This window comes from Suillus clintonianus (genome assembly GCF_016758775.1).
Source record: "Suillus clintonianus strain FC179 chromosome Unknown DEU56scaffold_194, whole genome shotgun sequence".
Classification (NCBI taxonomy): domain Eukaryota; kingdom Fungi; phylum Basidiomycota; class Agaricomycetes; order Boletales; family Suillaceae; genus Suillus; species Suillus clintonianus.
This window is the reverse complement of record NW_024539418.1, coordinates 20,945-41,223: the sequence shown is the minus strand read 5'-3', so window position 1 is coordinate 41,223 and position 20,279 is coordinate 20,945. Positions and strand designations below refer to the sequence as shown.

Here is a 20,279-nt window from a genome sequence, read left to right as displayed (position 1 = left end):
TTGAGTGCGACCCTACGAATCCAATGGGCTGCTCTCGTTGTCGTATTGAAACACCCGTCATTTGTTGTGACATCCATCACTCCAATGACTTCTCAGCATACTCCTCGCATATCAACAAACCACCCGCTTTACCCCAGTGCTGACGGATCCCAAAGTTCAACAGGGAAGCACACAACAATATCCTACAGGATGCGCTGGATGATTGGCGTAAGCAGAAGACTATATCTACATACGGAGGCGCTCATCTCAATGACCTCGGCCCATCTCTCATCATGCCCAACGCGACACTTGACAGAATAATCGACTGCGCACATTTCTACAAGTTGAACAGCATGCACGACTTGAAGAAGGAGACGGGCTGGACAGATGCTGACAAGTTCGGTGCTGAGGTTGTTGTGCTTGTTCAAAGGCACGCACTGCCCATCACAAACCCTTTTGCGAGGACACCTCTAAGGCCCCATGTATCCAGTCATGTGAACGTTCCATCACCATGACACAGTGATCTACCATCCCCTTGTCCAGCACCAACCAAGCGCAAGATTAGGTGCGGTGCCTGTCATCAAGAGGGACACAATGGTACATCACTTATTTCATTTGTTGGAGAGCTGAAATAATTTGTGTACCCTTAGCACGCAATCTGGCTTGCGCACAACATCCTTCTCGTATAAGCAAGAACAAGGAAATGTAAGTATATATCCCACTGACAGTTGAGTTGTTGATATCCATCGCACATGTCGCAATGATTGGTGTTTTGACTAGGGGGATTTGTTCCACGTCTTCTGGCTCTTGTATTTCTGAGCGGAAGCGATGGAAGTACTCAGGGCCATGGGTGCATAGGTCCGTCAAGAACATCCATGAATTAAATTTGTCGCGTCGGGTGAGGTTTGAGTTGGGTGTTGTGTGTGGCTGCGGGTGAATGAACAAAAGGTCCCTCCATGTTTTCCGTGCAGGTAAGTCATTGTCCCTTGCATAGATGTTCAAATTTGACTTCACCCAGAGCTCTTCCGAACATTTCAGGTCATCAATAGTGACCCCATGCTGTAGCGGAAACATCAAACCGGAGGTAAGATGTTTCAGCGACTCGTTGGACTTCTCGGCTGACGGAACATGTGTTTTGATGTCAACGTCGAAATTGTCGTAAGCATATGATGCGAGAAGAGATCGCCCGAGATCACGCATAGTGTTTTGTGACTCGATTGATAACGACTTGATTGCGGAGTGGATTGAATCCGTTGATATCGAGATACCAATCCGTGTGAGGGTGTCGACAACGTGCTGCGGTGTGTGCATGGACTGCAAGAATATACCAAGTATACTTTGCAGTGCGTTGGATTTGTGGTTGGTGCTTTGCATCATAATACTGAGAATGACAACTTTTTTCTAGCGTGATTAATAGGTACGTGTTTAATTCGATGAGAGCCGACAGTTATACTTACAATGCTGATAATCGCAGCGCTACGCAGCTCACGTCGGTCTGCTTTGAGCCCCGTCGAACCGTTTTCAGAGGTGAGTCCATTGATAAACCCCTCGAGATCTATTGCTTCCACCTGATCCCAGTAACTGTCATCAATGGACATTGGCACATCGTCCCCTTTCTCATTTACTATCAGCGGCACCTTTCGATCTTCACCAAGTAACCCCCCCCAGCAAGTTCCACAATGCAGGTGCGCTAGTTTCCATCTCTCGGGCCATCTCCTCAATGCTGAAGTCCTCCAGCTGCTTTGTAGTTGTACTCGATGCACCAAAATGCCATCCTGCACGCTCAGATGACATTTCCCGTATGTTGGTGATGTATTGTTCATGAACGAGCTGACGCACAGAGTTTTCGAATGTGTCTTCCTTTGAAGGATGCCGCAGAAATGCTGCGAGTATATCGGGCGAGTGCGCTACTAAATCTCGCACAATATGATGATTATTGTACTGTCGGCTAGTGAGTAATGAGAGGATAAACTGGGATGGTGCGATGCTATCTCTTTCCAAGACGTTGGTGATTTCTTCTACTGCGCGCTGCATTGACATGATATGAGATAACCGGTAATGAAATACTCGATATATATTGCATTGTGTCTAACCCTACGTTCAGTCTTAGCACTTAAAATTGACATCCCGCTACGTTATACATTGTGGCTGATGCTATTGACAAATGTTTTCTTCCAGCCGCTAGTGAGAGTGTGAGGGGAATTAAAGTTGGGCTGGGTTCGAAATTTGCTGGTGCACGTGACTCTCTATTTTATCTGCCTCATTTGCAGGTCGCCCCTCCACACTCGAACGAAGCGGTGGGAAGGAGCCTGATGCAAAGGTGGATCCGATCAATGTTGGAGATGAAGAGTGTTTGTCCGACGACGAGATCAACAAAGCGATCCGTGAATATCAACAGGTTGGCGGTGCTGAGGCCAGTGACAAGGTGGAGTCTGGCTTGGAGTCTGAGGGTGTTGATGGCGAGGCCGAGTAGAATTGACCACTGTATTAAACCGTGAATGCATGCCATTGATCTCCCTGCTATTTGCAAGTGCGCAAGCCTGAGTGCTAGTAGTATGATGTACCATGAGATGTACTTACCACAATGACTTACTATAGATCACTACATAGCCGCACTACATTGCCAAGGTACGAGATACCAGACACTATATTGTGCAACTGAAAATATATCCTAGGCTACATGGTACAATATTGGGGGGGGGAGATGCAACCAGGCTATAACACCTGTACCTGTAGGATTGATGTATTACTACCTACAACTACAAGTGATTCGGGATACAATAATCACTGAGGACTACAGATGTGTGATATAACACTGTACTGTAGACTATAGTTCCCTATAACCCTACTACATTGCCTACTACATTGCTTAGCTGTGTTCGTGTATAGTAGTGTTATATGTTCCCCTTCGTTCCCTACCGATGAGATCACGAGATTAATGAGATCGCAAGATCCATCTGAGATCATCACACCAAAGCCAACGATGACACACTGACTCGTTCAAAGTTCTTGTGCCTAACACCAAAGCTAATAATGGACACACTGAGTCGTTCAAAATTCTTGTGCCTATTCTACCTAGTACATTGCTACTGCTACTCTTCAAAGTCCATGACCATAGGAGGCGCATCGATCGAAGGACCACTGTCATCGTTACAAACATCCACTGACTCCGAAACCACGGCGAGTTGAGGAACGAAGCTCCAACGAGCTTGGAATGAGTTCCACATCGCAAAACGGAGGGCAGCTTGACGGTACGCATACGCGCGCAAACCCTCTTGCTCAGTGATCTTCTCCGATGGGCACAGAACAGCATGCTCATGCCACCAGTGGCCTTGCCACTCCAGAAAGGCAAGCACTTGTCGCATTTCTTCGGCTAGTAACTCCACTTCCTCAGACCATCGAGCTGCACGAGCGCGTGTCTTACACCACTCTATGCGGACGCCTAAATCAAACTAAGTCAGAGATCATGTCACCCAGTTGAAACACTTACAGTCTTGAACACGCTCGTTCTCAGAGTGACCAGTAGTATCTCCATCTGATACCAGCCAGATCCATGATATTGTTCCGGTACCCTGAGTACGGCCACCTGCAAAATCACCCATGGGTCGAACATCCTCGTGTCTGAGAGGTCGAAGTTTTTCCTCCCAGGCGACCTTATCCACACGAGAGCTTAGCAACTCCAGTGCTTGGCGTGCGCGTTTGTATTTGTCCGCTGCTGCATCTTTCTTTGCCTCGACACTTGCAATCAAATTCTGGGCATGGGTGGATGCTGCTTGGCCACGTAAGTGCTTGTCCTTGAATTTGTACATGTGTGAGCGTAGACGAAGATGGGAGCGGAGTTCGTGGAGCGCATCATGAGCTTGTGCCCACCGAAGTTCCCACTCGTACTCCATCAAACGGCGATGGCACTGGTTGAAATAGCTGAGAGCCGATGGAAGATATAGTGGGAAGTCTTGAGGCTTGAGTGCTGCACTCGAACTTGTGTCAGCTGATGAACGTAGCGTTGAGACGATGGGCATGTAAAGTTGTTGATAATGCGTCCAAGAATCAATACGTCTCTGTAACGCATTAGTCCTGTGAACAATGGCCTCTCGTTGTTTGTCTGTGGGATGAAGTGAGAGGTTTGCAATGTCGTGTTTGAGCCGTTGTCTGTCATAACATGTGAACGGTGAACGTGATGCGAAGAGACACTTCACATACTGCATGTCTTCTAATTCAATACCACCGCTGACAAGCACACTGGGCGAGACATCGACGTCGAGTGAGTGATTGATCCCTTCCTGCAACTCTTTTGCTTCCAATTCTGCGAGCTGCGACCTTACCGCAGTCTGCGTGATAGCTAGATATTTACCCATCAGCACAAGTTGACAGAATGAATGGGCAGTGACTTACGAGCTACCTTACTCTCGAAAGGGTTTGGATGAGCGTTGTCCTCCTCCCATAGCTGAACTTCTAACCCCCATTCTTCCAGCAGTGTAGGCCGAACAGTTGCTTCCAGGTCGTACAACACAGCACGATGTTCCCGCTCCCATTTTATGGCCTCTTCCATCTTGCGCTTCAATGTACAACCTTCGAAGTATCAGCCAGGAAGATAATGATAATTATGCGGGGAACTCACCGAGCGTCATTGTCTTCTTCCAATTCCAATCGCCAAAGTGATCATCCAATGTATCACGTTGTGTTCCTGGCCCCATCTCCTTCGTGCTCGATGCAATGTGATTGGTGTTTGCCCAACCTCGTTCTGGCGCCTCCCCGTCTGTCCTACCCACCCACTTAGTGAGGTTCCACGAGAAATTGACCTGACAGGCTGCGACATGGGCTGCAATGTGAAATTTTGGCACAAAGTACCGAACAAAGATGTTGTCATGTGGTATATGAAGGCGAGTCGGCATGCAATCCATTCTGTTCCACAGCTTTTTGGACCACTGACATGTGATATCGTACAAAATATTCAGCATGGTCACGGTGAACCCGACCAGCGTTGAGAATACAAGGTAATCCATATTCAGGTACCTTATAACTCTGTCAACTAGCTGAGTAGAAAAATGCGGCAAACATACCTTTCGCCCTTCTGAAGATCGCCTACCCCGTTCAGCAACTTGAATTCATGTCGAGCGCAGTCGACAGTTCCTATGCCGGTTGCTGCCAGGCCTCGTGAGGATTTGGTATCAGCCATGTTGACAGCGTTATGGCTGACACATGTGCTGCACTAGTGGAACAGTAAGTGCATCGCCCTACATATTAGAGTATGTACAACATACATCTTGTCTTTTGTTAGCTCGCTCCGATAAATAGGCCTTGTATGCTTTCTCCTCAACAAAGTAGGCCCATCCCGCGTTGAAGCCCGGATCCATTTTGTCGGAGGAGACAGCCTTCCGTTTGAGACAGAAATTCGCATCTATAGCGATGAAAAGGGCGTACAACCATCTGTCAACCAGGGTGAGCTAAATATCCTCACCCAACCATCAATCCAGACTTACCTCGTTCCTGGGGGCGAATTCTCCCAACCACTGGGTAAGTTTTTACCTGGATGTGGGCACACCGGGCACATCACCGCAAGCTCGCCAGCTTTTTTTTCTGCAATGCCACCAGGGTCGTGACCTCGCCCACCGCGCCTGAGTTGTCGAAGGTGCCGCCATTCGTGGACAATCCACATAATTGCAGAATAATGATCCTGCACGGCCCAAGTTTGAGTACCATTATGTTAGCATTTAAATTTGAGACTTACCCTGATGGGTGACAATCCACTATTGTCAGTGCGCCTGGCTAAACCATGGAAAAATTCGTAGGCAGAAATTTTAGACTTGTATGAGAGAAGGTGGAAGTGTTCGAGCACGTTGAATGTAGCACCTGTTTGTGGGTCTGTCGTAGTTGCTGGATACCATCGCGCTCGTAATAACTGTTTGTAGCGGACTTGTGCAGTCTCGCAGCCACAAAAATCTAATCCAATTTCATGGATTCCGTTATTGTCGATGACGACAAAATCATCCCCCTTTGAGGGATGTGGGTTGTAACAGCGGTCACTGGGAGTATGGCCCAGTTGTACGCGCAAACCGAGGGTCTTGAGTTTGACACGTTGAAAAAATGAACCGTTCCACTCCTGTGTAGGGTTGGTACCATACAGATTGTATATCTAGGCAACACATACCTCAATGATATGCAACGGGCTGCATCGATGTTGGTTGACAACACAATACTGACAGGACATCTCCATCCCAAAGCAGTCCCTACAGCGGTACTTGGGTTCATCATTGCCACAGCGGCAGTGCGTTCGCTGGGCTTCATGACCACGGCCCTCCAAGAAGATGGTTTCATCAAGGAAGGATTGACGTTGGGGGAGCCAGACCAGGAGTGGATTATCCTACAAAAATTTGTGAGTATACTACAGAACATTCATATTCCTACACATCACTTACTGCGGGATGCTCTTTGCGCTTATCTGGAAGAATGTCTGGAGGATCATAACATGGAGGAACTTCGTCCCAATCATCATAGTTTGGCTGGTCCTGAATGGTATGCGGTACACATAGTGAACCACTGGAAGACGGCTCACTCTCGAGTGTGGCCTCGAGTGAAAGATAAGCTGTTTGTAGAGTAGTACGCCCATCAGTGAATGCATATTCCCGTATTTGCTGGACAGCTGGTGTCGACGTGAAGGATGGTTGAACGAAACGCTCAAATCGCAACTTGGGTTTCTTGCGCACCATGGCAGGGTACGATGGCAGCCTAGTGTAGAAAATTTCAACATGGCGAATCATTCTGAAAGTTACATGTAAGGCTTCCTCAACTTCGAATAGACCACACCACTTACTTTGTACCACAGTAACCATACCATGAACACGCTGCATCAACAGTATTGATTCCAGTAAGTTGACAAGATACCATTATTGCGGGTGCCATTCTCTGGCCCAAACAGTTTGAGAGGGCGTGTTGGATGATGGGGCGAGTTCCAGCAAATGAGGATGGTATGGAGTATGGAGTTGTACCTTCAGCGCCTGTATAAAAAGCCACGCATGATCCGTGAGGTTTGAGGCTGTGCCATTGAGCACCGTGTTTTTAATTTTATGAAGTTGTGACAGTATGGAGCATGGAGGTGTACCTTCAGCACTTTTAGCAAAAGCCACGCATGACGCATCTTATGGTGTTTCAACTGAGATAACAGAGAAGCAAATGTTTTTTATACTACACAAGTAAAAATTGAACTCGCAGACTCGCAGTAGATACATCAAATCCTGGTGCCTTTCTGGTACATTAACTCCCCCATAGAGTGAGCAAGTGTGAGGTCAGGAATTCCTCCAAAAAGCACCAGAAATTGGATGTCCTCCAGATACGCGAGGACAGTCCTCAAGAAACGGCTGACAGAATCTGCGGCATGCCATTCAGGCGAGACTCCACAAAAATTAAGGATTTGGTCTTGCGCGGCAATAATATGATTGAGTAATTTTTGGACGTCGGCCATTGGCGTTTCGATGATGGAGATGTCGGCTTTGGTAGATGAGTCGTCTGGCATATTCTTAATGTAGGCACATAAGATGCCATGGACGAAAGTGCAGGGGTCGTTGATCTTTGCCAACATCTCATCCTTGATCTCTTTGACGATGTGTAAGCATTCAGGAAGGTTATCTCTGTTGAACGTGTTTGATTTCATTTTAGACTATTTATAATATAAAGAACATACGGTTGACTTTCGTCATCGTCCGAGTCCTGGGAATCCTCGCTGCCAGTGTTAGACTCAGACTCATCTTCATCACGATGCAGGGCTTTTGCAACAGCCTTTGACAGGTCTCTTGAGAATTTTCTGGCTTCTCGTGATTCCTTGCTGTTAGAGCTCCGTAGCTCTCTGCAGTTCTTCAAAATCCTGTCTCTGTTTCTTCACCACGATCGGTCAGGAACTGTCGGGAACATTTCATTAATTTAAAGTATGACATACCTAGCATAATAGCTCCTACGCTTTTCATGTGCAGCTGCTAATTTTGCCTCAGGTGTTTTATGAATGATCGGACGGGGCATGTTGACTAGTAGAGACTTGGTAGTAGTAGTAGTAGTAGTGGTCTTGGTTGAAAAAGAAGCAAAGAACCTTTGAAACCAAGACTCGGAGTCCAATGGTAGGACCAAAACTTCAAGTTGTACATATGAATATCAACAATATCCACTAGGCTAGTGGTCATTTGCAGCAACTAAATATTCCTGTTCTGTAGGTAGAAGGGTGAACATATTCAATAAGTGTTTTTGGGCTGCAGGCGCACTTGCTATTCCAACAATAAATTTATCCTACCGCCATATCTACTGAATCAGTCCCTCATATTGTGGTCGGACCAAAACCATTCACGTGGTTCCATACACTCGAATCGAAATTTTCATTCTACATTACTCGTATACGCTACAAAAAGCCCCACTCCAACGTCAACCTCACTAATGGCACCAACGAGTAAATATTCAGCCAAGCAGATCGAGTTCATGGCGACATACCATGATCAATTCTTAGAGTGCAAATCAAACAAAAATTACGAACCTTTCTGGAGCCCATTTTTTGAGGCATGGGGAATCAAGTTCCCAGAGCGTGCTGTAGTCTTCAACAACATTCCGCTTGATGTCGATTTAACCGACGAACAATCTGCTGAAGTGGCAACCGCATGGGCATTGCGTCAACAGGTACGTATAGACTTACCCAACAATGTGTTGCTCGACTAACAACACATTAACAGCGCCTTATGCAGAAGTTCCGTAATGATCTGGGCGGCTCCAAAGCAGGTCGGCGGGCTAATGCGCAGAGTACGGCCACAATCAACAAGATGCTGATGAATGTCTCGATGAGTTCGAAGGCGAAAAAATCTTCTCGCATTTTGAAACCGTATGAGATGTACTCAAAAATGCACTACGGAAAAATCAAGGATGCTGTCAAAAAAGAGCAAGAAGAACTCAAAAACTTACCGTCTGCTGCACCACCCAAGAAGACCAGTATTGGTGTCGTCAAGCAACATCTTAGAGAGGCCTTCAGCACTGAGTCTGAAGAAGTTAAGGCAGAGGTGCTTGCTGCTGTTGAGGCAACTTGAATGAAAGATAAGAAGCATGTGGAAATAGAGGAAATGAAGAAACGAACTCACAATAAGGATGTGTAAGTCATTTTCTTCATCTCCGCAAACCGTTGTTCCCTTACATATAGCATGCCTAGCTATACATCCAAAATCGCGACAATTCTGACGCAATTCTTCGAAGAATTACATGAGATGACGGATTGGGCATTCACAGTCCTCATGGGCGGGCCACAGCCTAATATGGGTGGGACACTTGATGTTAGTAGCTTCCACATTGGAAAAACGCAAATGGGCAACCGGTTCAGTCAAGCCTACCCACATTTTTCACAAAATATCATGGTGCCTTACACGCAGTTTGTTGAACGCGTTTTTCGTAAGTCGGAGCTCATACACCACGCAGAATACCACTAAACACCTCTTCAATTCAACAGCCGAGGCAGCTGCGCTGTCGAGAACAAAAGGCTTGCTGCCTGGTTCTACTACGTCATCCACTCTGGCTATCACCCCTGGACCCTCATCCGCTCCTCATATAGTAGCCTCTGATACATCACCACCTATCCCTTCAAACACCGCAGTTTCAACTTCCGGATCCGATCTGTTGCTTGCATCGGAGCTTCTCTCTCTCCCTCAAGGCAACAATGCCTTTCATTTCTTCTCTGACGCTGATTTATCCCTGTCGCCAATGGATGACAACTCTTCACTTCCCACTCTTCCCACTCTTCCCACTCCTCACCCAGCCCCATCTTTCCATTGCTCTGCAATCTCGTTCCGCGAACGGAGTGTTCATTTCACAAGGTTGCACTGGGTTTCTATGTGCAATCTCCCCACCAAATACTCCTCCATCCGAGTGCTACCAAAGCAGTCACGCCCATCATCAGGAAAAACGGGAACTCCAATATAGCGCTACAGAGGCTATGTAGCACTTATAGCCAGGCCATACTGTAAGAATAATACATTAAATGACTACTATAGTAGGTCAAGCCAGATACAATAATCACTGAGACCCATAGGGTATCTACCATTGTAGGGCTGATACATTAGTGGAGGATTCCTGGTCCGGCACTCAATCCACGGTTCTCTGGACCTGGTACCTGGCCTTCGTTTGATGGCATCGCGCTTCTTCAGGCTTCTTCAGGCTTCTGCTTGATAGCTGGGCCTGGATCGTGAGATTCTTTTGATGGATGAGTCCGATCGGTAGGTTGTGTGATCTGCGTTTGCTGAATTTGGCCCAAGATATCAAAATTTCTCTAAGTCCCGCAAAGGAGTCTATCCAAAGATGATATTACTTGGCGTCGAAGCCGATCGGTAGGTTGTGTGATCTGCGTTTGCTGAATTTGGCCCAAGATATCAAAATTCCTCTAAGTCCCGCAAAGCAGTCTACCCAAGGATGATATTACTTGGTGTCGAAGGTTTGCGCTAGTGCGTAAGTTCAACAGCACGTTGAAATTGCTTTTAAGCCATTGTTAGCTACCCTTGTCACCCGATCACACATGTTTTAAGACATTAAATCAATTTATTGTGGTATACTAAACAGATCATCGTTGAGCAACATGATGCGTAAGATGTATGCTAAACTAGGTGAATTACAAGAATGATGGAGACACTACTCATTTACGCGCAGCCTTCCGACTCACGAATGGTCCACCGATGTTGTTAGCTTCTGCGGCACGCTTGGATTGAACTCGTTGACGTTTACCTCGACCATCTTGAAGATTCGCGGGCATGGTTTCACTAGCGGTGCGGTGTCTGGTGCCATCCTTAGCCTTCTGGCATTTTGTGGGGACATACGACTGCTCCCCTTCACATGGTTCGCATCCACGCTTCTCACCACCAGTACTGGCTGGGGCGTTACTGGCTGGGGCGATGGGTGAAGCCTCTGCGGCGGGCGGGGATTGATTGAGACGCGGGGCAATGGGTGAAGCTTCTGCAGCAGGCGGGGATTGATTGAGACGTGGGGCAATAGGTGAAGCCTCTACAGTGGGTGGGGATTGATTGAAACGCGCACAAGAAGGATATCCACCCACAAAAGAAAGCGCTTGGGTGGGTGTAAATATGAAGGTGGGCTCAGTTGGGTAATAAAGATTGGGCTGCGCTACCGGGTTGGGGTTGAAGGCATCGCCAGCGCCAGTTAGACTTGGAACTGGCACATTTGGGAGTTGATAATGTTCGAGCACGTGTTCATGAGACGGTGAGTCCTGCAAAAACTCCCTCAAACTGTACATCGTGTCGTGAGGTTGTGGGAGGATGGGAAGATTGGGAAGTGATGAGGTGCCATCCATTGGCGACCGGGTGTCGTGAGGTTGCGGGAGGATGGGAGGAGTGGGAAGAGTGGGAAGAGTGGGAAGTGAAGAGTTGTCACTCTTTGCGTATTACCAGCTATTTCATAGGTTCGTGAAGAGCAGTCAGATTTAGGCGCTGATGTCTCGATCTGACCTTGATTGTGGTTTTCCAGTTGCTGCTGCTGTTGTAGTAGCATCAGGAAAACAACAACTTGCTTATATCACTTTTTTGTCACTTTATTTCGTAATAAGTGAATGATAAGTCATGGAGAGAAAAAGTGCGGGCCGCTTAATAAAGCCCACTCAATATCTGGGATTTCGCTTTTTTTCACTCTTTTCTCACTTAAAAAAAGCAAATAAAAAGGCACAAGCCTGTCATTAAAAGGGGAGCACACACGTAGAAAGCGTAAAAAGTGTATATTAAGTAAACTCCAAGAAATGAAAAGATGGGGGGAGCCGGCTGGGTGTAGGGGGGGAGGATGGGCAAAAAACGGCAGTGGCATAGATGATGATGGCGACGGATATGTACTGTAAGACAGCGGAGATGACGGTACAACTAATTGAAGACAAATTCTGCAGTGATACATGATGTTAGCGGGATGGAATCCGGGTGAATAAAACTTACAAATCATGGCGCGCTCGTCCTCGTCCTCGTCGCACTCGATGAATGAGCCCGGTGTTTCGATGACGTCCTGTAATGCAGTGAGTGCCATCTTGACCGTGGCCTCTACATAGCCAGTGGGCTTGCTAAGAATTGACTTGATGTAGGAGTTGGTGGCTTTGGACCAGCGAGCCGCTGAAAATAAGAATGGCGCGTTGGTCTTCTTCCCCGTAGCCTTGTTGAGAACCTTTGGTAGCTTGATTGTGAATTTTCCTCGCGACGCCGACAGCAGGATATCTTGAACCTTGAGTTCCTTGCGTGCGATCATTCCGAGAGCGCGCTCGAGCTGGAAAAAAATGAGTTTGATTAAGCCGTTTGAAACTAAACTTACCGCCGCCGCAGATAGAGCAAGAACGCGTGACATCCCCATCGTGTCAAGTGCTTGCATGTCGAGGGAGGGAATCACCACATGACCGCTGATGGCGTTGAGGTGTGCTCTACCATACAGCTGTAGTATAAATGGCGAACGGTAAGCTGTGAGGGGATTGATATTGTCAGGGTCCTCGTATAAGAATGCCCAGCTGGCGAGAAGGGAGGACGCGAGTGTGCTTGAATCGCAGTCAGAATTGCGTGCCAAGAAGTCGATGATTATAACGATGCCCGTTGAACCGAAGTTACTGCGCCATTCTGATATGCGCTGAGCAGTCTAATTAAAGATGTAACATTAGTTAAAGCTAGATGTAAAACAACGGACTTACAAGTAGATGTATCACACCGCCGTGAACTATAACAATCTTGAGTTCAGGATAGACCACATCGAAAACAAGCTGGACGTGATGGAGGAGAACGTCGTCCGGAATGCTCCAAATGTCGTCATAACTACCGGCCCACATCATTATGGTAGGAATGAATTTTTTCGTCCAGCGCTGGTCTGCTTGCATAGCTGGAGGCAAGTCGGATGTGCGATACGCGCCGCGTGATTTCATGTGCTCTGGTGCAGTATCCACGTTCTGCCTGCGTTTTTTAGCAGGAGCCTGAGCGCCATGGGCAAGTGTGGTGCCAGAAAATTCAACCTTGACCTTCTTAGCAGCAGGTGGCTTGTTGTCGTCAGTGGTGGTGGTCGCAGATGTCTGCACAAATGTCAGAATGAACACTATAGAGTTTTTGAGGCTTACCGAAGTCGTCAAACGCTGCTTTTTCTCCTTCTTAACTACAATAGGTTCGGGCTCTGGTTCGCTGTCATAGTCCTCAATCAAGTCGTCAGAAAGTTCCACCACGTCATCGCGGTCGATATCCATGGACCAATGGGACTCGGCGTCACTGTCTAAGACAGAATCTGCACTCGCTTTCCTCTTGAGGGGCGATGTGGCCATGTGATCGTGGACCTGCTGTGTGAAGGGAGCCATAACCTCATCGTCCGAGTCGAATACGATTGGTGGTATTTGCGTGAACGGAGCCTTGGGCCCTTCGAAGTCCGAGTCCTCTTCAAAAATTGAGGCTACCTAAGCAAATAGTTAGCGGACTGGACCAATTGATCACGATCACGGTCACGATCACGATCACTTACCTTAGATTTCCCCTTATTTTGCTTGCTTTCCAGGCAAGCAGCCTCACGCTCCAAGGAATCGTCGATCTCATCTGCAAAGCTACCAGTAAGGACATCATCTTCTGGGATGCCATCAGCAATTTTAGCTGGGGCTGCGGGAACCTGAATCTGAGGCTGAGCAGCCGAAGTTGCCGCAGAGGAAGCAGCATCATCCGAGAAAATTGATGTTGGAGGTGCCCGAGTTGAAGCGCTGGATTGGCGGGATGTTGGCTCTGATTTTCCCGGCCTGACTCCTGAGACCCAATTGGTCACTCGCCCACCTAACGCGAATTTGTGAGTGGCCGCATTGATGCTAGAAGTAAGATTGAGGAAATAAAGAGTTGATTCAGTGAGGAGCAACATTGTGATACGGTGGGAGAACTTAGTCGTACGTTGATGGCGTGGAGCCTTTTCCATCAACACGTGCCTTATCGATATCGTTGGCGTTATCACCTTCCGCATTCAATGATGATTCGCTGATCTTCTTTTGCACGTTACTGATAGCATCTCTGATCAACGTCTTTCCACTCTTCTTTCCAGCCTTCTTCCCTTTGCCCGAGGTTCCATGGTCCGCAGCCTCAGTAGCATCCTCTGCCACATCATCCTCTGGTGCGTCATCTAATGTACCGTTAGTGTCGTCACCACTCTTTACAGCACACTTTCGAGCCTTTCGAGCCTTTGGCTTGGGCCGAATGGGAGCCGCCTTGTTGGTGAGTAGTTCCTTTTGTACCTTCTCCATCTCAACCTGCATATTAGCCAGGCGCTCAACTCCCTTTTGCACCAGTGCTTCTTTAGCTTCTCTTGCTTCTTTGATGGCAAGATCATCAGCGGCCTTCTGTGCCTTGGTGCGCCTCTTGGTCTGCGCATCAAGCACTATTTTGCCAGGTCGGGCCATTGCATTTGATGCACGGGTGCGGCGGGAAGCTTCTGTGGTGGACATTGTGACTAGGCAGAGGGACTTGGGGATGAGGGACGGTACTTTTTCTGGAGCAAGAAGGAAGGGATAGAAGTTGGTTGAAAAAACTCGTAAGTCTCACCCCCAACAGGCGCCGCCTGTGGCGCTCGCTCACTAATCGGGATCTGTTGCAACATCTCTTATTTGAACTTACTTTTAGTATTACACACCCCCAGCGCCTCTCTACCAGCAATCATTGTGCTCGCCTTGTTGATTTTACAGCTGGGATGTCTCAGCGCACTCGTAGGGACCACAACGCACTTCAAATTCCATGCGGCTACTTACACTGTGCTCGCTACTTCAAGACTCAGGGAGGGCGCAAAAAACACTGGAACGTTTCCCACCCAACGTTCAGACAGGCCGCCGTCTCGCAAGATGAGTTCGAAATACCGGTCAACGATGTCCCTGCAGGTGACAACAACCCTCCTGCAGGTGATGATGGCCTTCCGGCGGATTCTTTTGATCCGGGTCAGGCTTTCAACGAGCCTGACAATTCAGTTGACGCAGACACGGTATTTTTCGGGCCAGGTGATAGGCTATACCGCAACTATCACCCCAAATTAAACGGTATGTTTTTTTAGAATTTTCAATCATGTTGAAACTAACAAGGATTGACATAAGCACATCCATGTGATGCAACAGGACACTTCCTTGAAGATGGAGTACCTCCAGCGCCACCTCCAGACAAGTCACCTGACGACTGGACTCCATACCGGGATCGCGTCGAGTTCGAGACTGCGGAGTTCCTGTACACGCGCAACCAAATGTCCGCCGGGGACATCAACATTTTGCTGGATCTTTGGGCCGCAACCCTCCTCAAACACAACGACAAGCCGCCGTTTGCAGACTGCCGCGACTTGCATAGAACTATCGACAGTACACCACTAGGCGACGTCAAATGGCAATCATTTAAGGTACGGTACACTGGGGAGAAGCCAACAGATGCTGTACCACCCTGGATGGATCAGTCCCATGATGTGTGGTACCGCGACCCCCACGAGGTGATACGGAACATGCTGGGGAATCCAGACTACGAAAAGGAGATGGATTACCGTCCTTTTCGCGAGTACTCGGCTGACAGCGACAAACGACAATGGCAGGACTTTATGTCCGGTGACTGGGCCTGGACCCACGCGGTATGTTTTCTTTCGTTGTATTCTCTACTGATACATACTAACAATCTTTGGTAGGATATAATTTGTCAAGATCCGGACACTCTCGGCTCGACATTTGTGCCAGTTATACTCGGAAGTGACAAAACTACAGTATCGGTAGCAACAGGCGCGAACGACTACTACCCATTGTATGTATCGATTGGCAACGTTCGGAACAGTGTACGGCGCGCACATCGTGACGCCGTTGCCATTATTGGCTTCCTTGCCATGCCAAAAAGTAAGTTTCGTACTCCTACTGTTGTTCTGTGCTAATTACGGTCGAGTAGCTACAAAGGAGCACGCCGCTGATTCAAAATATCGAAAATATCGCCGACAGCTATTTCATTCGTCTATCGCCAAGATCCTCGAGAACTTGCGACCGGGAATGACTAAACCAGAGGTCGTTCGCTTCGGTGATGGCCACTATCGGCGTGTGATTTACGGGCTTGGACCGTATATTGCGGATTATGAGGAGCAAGTTCTTTTGGCTTGTATAGTGCGTGGCTGGTGCCCCAGGTGTGTTTTTATATTCTGCCTTAGTACTAACTACTAATGTACTACAGATGTATGTCCAACCGCAACACTTTAGACGAGAAGTCGTTGTGTCGGTGCCGTGACCACACGGAAGCGCTAATCGAAGAGGTTGCAACCTCCCTCGCTCTGTGGGATGAGTACGGGATTGTCAGCGACCTTGTTGTGAGTCCCTCATGCTTCTCTAATGCAGCCGAAGTTCAACCCTTTCTAGCCGTTTACCAACGACTTTCCTCGCGCGGATATCTACGAATTGATCGCGCCAGACCTCCTTCACCAGCTGATAAAAGGAACCTTCAAGGATCACTTGGTCGAGTGGGTTGGTAAGTATCTGATTCACGTACATGGTAAGAAAGAGGCAGAGAAAATTCAAGATGATATAGACCAAAGGTGTGTCAATTTGCGCTGATTCGATGTTTCAACGCTCATGTCAATCAAAGAATTTCTGTGGTTGCCTCCTTTGCAGGCCTTCGACGTTTTCCGCAGGGTCGAGGCTTCAAGCAATGGACCGGCGACGATTCAAAGGCGCTTATGAAGGTAAGTTTTTTTTTCTGTGCACTATTACGACGTCACTACCATCAGACTAACATTGATCTAGGTTTATCTACCCGCCATTGAAGGTCACGTCCCAACCGATGTGGTGCGCACCTTTCGTGCGTTTCTCGAATTCTGCTATCTCGTACGGCGTAGCATCATTACAGAATCTACGCTAGTTCAAATCCAGGACGCTCTCGACCGATTCCATCATTACAGGACTATCTTCGAGTCCACCGGCGTTATCTTCACATTCTCCCTCCCTCGCCAACACTCGTGCTCCCATTATGTCCTCCTTATTCGACTTTTTGGTGCACCGAACGGCCTTTGCTCGTCGATTACGGAGACGAAGCACATCAAAGCGGTGAAGGAACCGTGGAGGCGATCGAGTCGCTACAAAGCACTCGGTCAAATGCTGGTAACAAACCAGCGCCTAGATAAGCTTGCAGCAGCGCGCGTGGATTTCAAGAGCCGTGGAATGTTGAATGGGACCTGTCTGTCCGCAATACTTCAGAGACTAAGTGAGTTTTTTTATTGCGCTGTACATTTTCATTGTGTGCTAAATATTTGTGCTAGAGCGTTTGCGCTTGAATAATGACCCTGCTGCCACCAACGAGCCCAACCCAACCAACGATAATATCTTGGTGCTACCTTCCAACACTGACATTACGGTACTCGGCGACAACGAAGAGGGTGAAATCGACGACAGCCCAACGCTGGTGCAGGCTCACGTTCAGCTGGCAAAAATGATTCGTAAGTTAGCTCACACTTTGCATTGAATACTTTTCTGATAGAATCCTCGCCATTGCGCAGAGCGCAAACGTGCACGCACCATTCCCGATTTATCCACAGAACTCGCTATCCCCCATCTCTACACCCTCCTCCGCCAATTCTTATTCGAACAATTGAACCCAGATGACCAGCGTGCTCCCTCCGATGTCCCGCTTGCACAATGTCCTCGATTCGACGGCAAGATTCAATTGTTCAACTCGGCATCTTCGATGTTCTATGCTCCCAGTGACCGCAGCGGGATTGGCGGCATGCGCCGCGAACATATCCGTGCCTGTCCTGTTTGGAGAAACGAGGCACCCCGGTACGACTGCGTGTTTGTTAACACAGACGCAGGTGTCGAAGGGATGAGGGGCATGGAGATAGCCCGTGTCATGTGTTTTTTCTCGTTCACGTTTGAAGACATCGTGTACCCATGCGCTGTAGTACACTGGTTCGACAAAGCCGGCGATGGGCCTGACGAGGACACGGGGATGTGGGTTGTCGAACCCTCATTCGATGCTGATCGTTCGCCGTCCGTTGGAATCATCCACATTGATTCAATCTATCGCGCCGCACACCTTGTCCCAATCTATGGAGCGCAGGTCATCTCACGCGACCTCAAGCACTATGACTCATATGATCATTTTCAAGCATTCTATGTGAACAAATTTGCAGACCATCACGCATTCGAGATCGCGTCTTAGGACTTCTTACACTTGTGAGTTCATTCTGCTTGTTGCATGTTCACACAGTTTAACCATCACCAAGGTACAATTGCTCACAAGCGAGCGGTCGAAGAATTCGGTAAGCGTGACCGGACCTCCCACGTACCATTGCTCACAAACGAGCGATCGAGGAATTCGACGAGCGCAATTCCCCCCCTCTACCTCTCCATGAACCCCTCCCCTCACTTTCAACAACACCCACAGCAGCAGCAGCAGCCTCCTATAGCATTGCTCACAACCGAGCGATCGAGGAATTCGACGAGCGCAATTCCCCCCCTCTACCTCTCCATGAACCCCTCCCCTCACTTTCAACAACACCCACAGCAGCAGCAGCAGCCTCCTCTGAATCACGTCTCGCTCATGCCCACCAACCCAATGAATTTACTCGCCATCACTCACAAACGAGCGATTGAGGAATTTGACGAGCATAATCGACCCCCGCCTACTACCACATCACTCATCAGAACTCGTCACCAAATCCCCCCCCCCCCCCCCTTTAATCTAGATGGGCCGTGTAATACTTATTTGACTTAATACAACTTTTGCCACTTTTTTGAATTATCGTGACTTGTGAGCTTGAGCGCACACTGAATTGACTTTTGAGAAAGTCTATTAAGTGAAAAAAGTGATGTTTTGGTTTCATTTTTCAGAAATTAAGTCGCATTAAGTAAAAAAAGCAAGTTGTTGTTTTCCTGATGCTAGCGTATGATTGGGGTGAGCATCATAACATTAGAGAATTGCTGATTTCCTACAAGTATTTCCAGTCCTTACGTTCGGACAAGAGGTATGTTGATCCTATGACCGGGGCAGCCATCTCGCTAAGTTTTGTTTGTAGGTCGAACTGGTCTGGGTGAGCACGGTTCCACGTCAGAAGAACAATATTGATTTGCGACAGAGACAACGCTGGTCCCTGATGACCGTCCTCTATCTGAGTGTACGTACCTTGCCTGTTGTGAATTTCTGCTGACTTGACAATATCCTAGGTGCACTATCTTGGATTATTCTTTGTCATGTATGTTCATAAGGCTTGACAATTGGTGTCGTGCTAATCTGCTATCTCTCACACTCAGCCTGCGCATACTGGGTATGTCTTCCCGCATTCACAGTGTTTGTTTCTTCTGACCAGTGGCATACAGACAGTGTTCCGACTATTTTGTTGACAGATGCAGTGAGTCTTCTGCACAGATGCCTGCTATTCCCATTCAATTAACCGCGACACCCTGTACTAGGGGTGAGTGTCATTCTTGACCAGCTTCTTCGTTTATTATCATGACTGCTACAGATGTGAGTCTGTTTGTGGTGTGTGATCCACCGACAGCCCATCACTAACCGTATTTCTCAGGCCGGATTGTGTACATCGTGTGGGATTTGACGTTTGTTGTGGCATTTCCAATGCTGTGTAGTGAGTTGTACAGTTACGAGACCTATGATATTGACTTGACCGAAACATGTTGCAGTCATCATGATCACTCGGTTACATGCCATGTATCAACGATCCAGAAGGATCCTGATATTTCTCGTTGTCGTGTTCTTTGCTGTCAACATTTTCGACGTAGTGGCCAATGCAATAGTAACAAGGCATGCTTCAGGAGGTACACTTAATTGTGAATGAAAACCGTGCATGGCGCTCATTGATGAATACAAGAGGAACTCATTCTCTCTGGCACCTATTTGTGCTTTATTAGCCTTGCGGGCAATTCCCGACTTATGGTTTCCATTACTTGGATACTCGGCATTGTCTGGGAGGTCCTCGCACTTTGCCTCGCAGTCTGGATTGCTGTAAAACACTTCCGTGAACTGCGACAGCATTCGGCAGGAGGGATTATCGGCGACTGTTTCACGGTGTTGATAAAATCCCACGTGTTTTACTTTGCGAGGTGAGTTCATATTGTGAATATGGCTCCCTTTTCCGCTAAACGATTGCATGTGCTAGCTTTGTTGCCGTGTCTTGCTTTAGCCTCGTACATGGTTTTTCTCCAAAGATCTTAACGGTATGTCAATGTTTCACTGACCTCTGCATGCGACCGCGGTTCATCATTTCTATAGAACTCGTCTTCCCTCAAAACTGAGATTTTTATTGGGGTTTTTGAGGTTTTGCTAGTCATACAGTCCTTTGTGCTAGGACCACGC

At 47.8% G+C, this 20,279-nt stretch overlaps 8 protein-coding genes across 8 annotated transcripts; 3 read left to right on the top strand and 5 right to left on the bottom strand.

The window, feature by feature from the left end:
* Window positions 1–194: 194 nt before the first annotated feature.
* DEU56DRAFT_749585 (uncharacterized protein) lies at window positions 195–494 on the top strand (the record flags this gene model as incomplete). The annotated part of the gene is made up of 1 exon (XM_041349450.1): window positions 195–494. A coding segment is annotated over one exon (300 nt), but the record flags the coding sequence as incomplete, so codon positions are not given.
* Window positions 495–590: 96 nt separating this feature from the next.
* Window positions 591–2,019, bottom strand: DEU56DRAFT_920025 (uncharacterized protein; the record flags this gene model as incomplete). Its single annotated transcript, XM_041358373.1, has 4 exons — window positions 591–656; window positions 706–1,380; window positions 1,437–1,595; window positions 1,639–2,019. The coding sequence occupies 4 exons, from the start codon at window positions 2,017–2,019 to the stop codon at window positions 591–593; spliced, it is 1,281 nt and encodes a 426-aa protein (XP_041201000.1).
* A 1,052-nt stretch (window positions 2,020–3,071) lies between these two features.
* DEU56DRAFT_920024 (uncharacterized protein) lies at window positions 3,072–6,686 on the bottom strand (the record flags this gene model as incomplete). The annotated part of the gene is made up of 11 exons (XM_041358372.1): window positions 3,072–3,421; window positions 3,470–4,128; window positions 4,180–4,318; window positions 4,372–4,548; window positions 4,598–4,992; window positions 5,040–5,188; window positions 5,241–5,406; window positions 5,460–5,653; window positions 5,708–6,079; window positions 6,128–6,340; window positions 6,396–6,686. The coding sequence occupies 11 exons, from the start codon at window positions 6,684–6,686 to the stop codon at window positions 3,072–3,074; spliced, it is 3,105 nt and encodes a 1,034-aa protein (XP_041200999.1).
* A 518-nt stretch (window positions 6,687–7,204) lies between these two features.
* Window positions 7,205–7,989, bottom strand: DEU56DRAFT_762192 (uncharacterized protein; the record flags this gene model as incomplete). Its single annotated transcript, XM_041350652.1, has 3 exons — window positions 7,205–7,604; window positions 7,658–7,849; window positions 7,910–7,989. The coding sequence occupies 3 exons, from the start codon at window positions 7,987–7,989 to the stop codon at window positions 7,205–7,207; spliced, it is 672 nt and encodes a 223-aa protein (XP_041200998.1).
* Window positions 7,990–8,394: 405 nt separating this feature from the next.
* Window positions 8,395–9,915, top strand: DEU56DRAFT_936090 (uncharacterized protein; the record flags this gene model as incomplete). Its single annotated transcript, XM_041358809.1, has 5 exons — window positions 8,395–8,631; window positions 8,685–9,005; window positions 9,048–9,094; window positions 9,143–9,387; window positions 9,446–9,915. The coding sequence occupies 5 exons, from the start codon at window positions 8,395–8,397 to the stop codon at window positions 9,913–9,915; spliced, it is 1,320 nt and encodes a 439-aa protein (XP_041200997.1).
* Window positions 9,916–10,621: 706 nt separating this feature from the next.
* Window positions 10,622–11,236, bottom strand: DEU56DRAFT_762190 (uncharacterized protein; the record flags this gene model as incomplete). The annotated part of the gene is made up of 1 exon (XM_041350651.1): window positions 10,622–11,236. One exon carries the CDS (start codon window positions 11,234–11,236, stop codon window positions 10,622–10,624), a length of 615 nt encoding a protein of 204 aa, XP_041200996.1.
* Window positions 11,237–11,621: 385 nt separating this feature from the next.
* Window positions 11,622–14,419, bottom strand: DEU56DRAFT_762189 (uncharacterized protein; the record flags this gene model as incomplete). The annotated part of the gene is made up of 7 exons (XM_041350650.1): window positions 11,622–11,635; window positions 11,919–12,240; window positions 12,286–12,600; window positions 12,653–13,024; window positions 13,070–13,396; window positions 13,462–13,792; window positions 13,872–14,419. The coding sequence occupies 7 exons, from the start codon at window positions 14,417–14,419 to the stop codon at window positions 11,622–11,624; spliced, it is 2,229 nt and encodes a 742-aa protein (XP_041200995.1).
* A 242-nt stretch (window positions 14,420–14,661) lies between these two features.
* Window positions 14,662–18,371, top strand: DEU56DRAFT_985352 (uncharacterized protein; the record flags this gene model as incomplete). Its single annotated transcript, XM_041360061.1, has 13 exons — window positions 14,662–15,001; window positions 15,056–15,570; window positions 15,625–15,826; window positions 15,876–16,104; window positions 16,152–16,284; window positions 16,334–16,438; window positions 16,472–16,509; window positions 16,560–16,656; window positions 16,718–17,174; window positions 17,230–17,406; window positions 17,467–18,142; window positions 18,193–18,228; window positions 18,281–18,371. 11 exons carry the CDS (start codon window positions 14,662–14,664, stop codon window positions 18,126–18,128), a joined length of 2,955 nt encoding a protein of 984 aa, XP_041200994.1. The 3' UTR covers window positions 18,129–18,142; window positions 18,193–18,228; window positions 18,281–18,371.
* Between the last annotated feature and the right edge of the window lie 1,908 nt (window positions 18,372–20,279).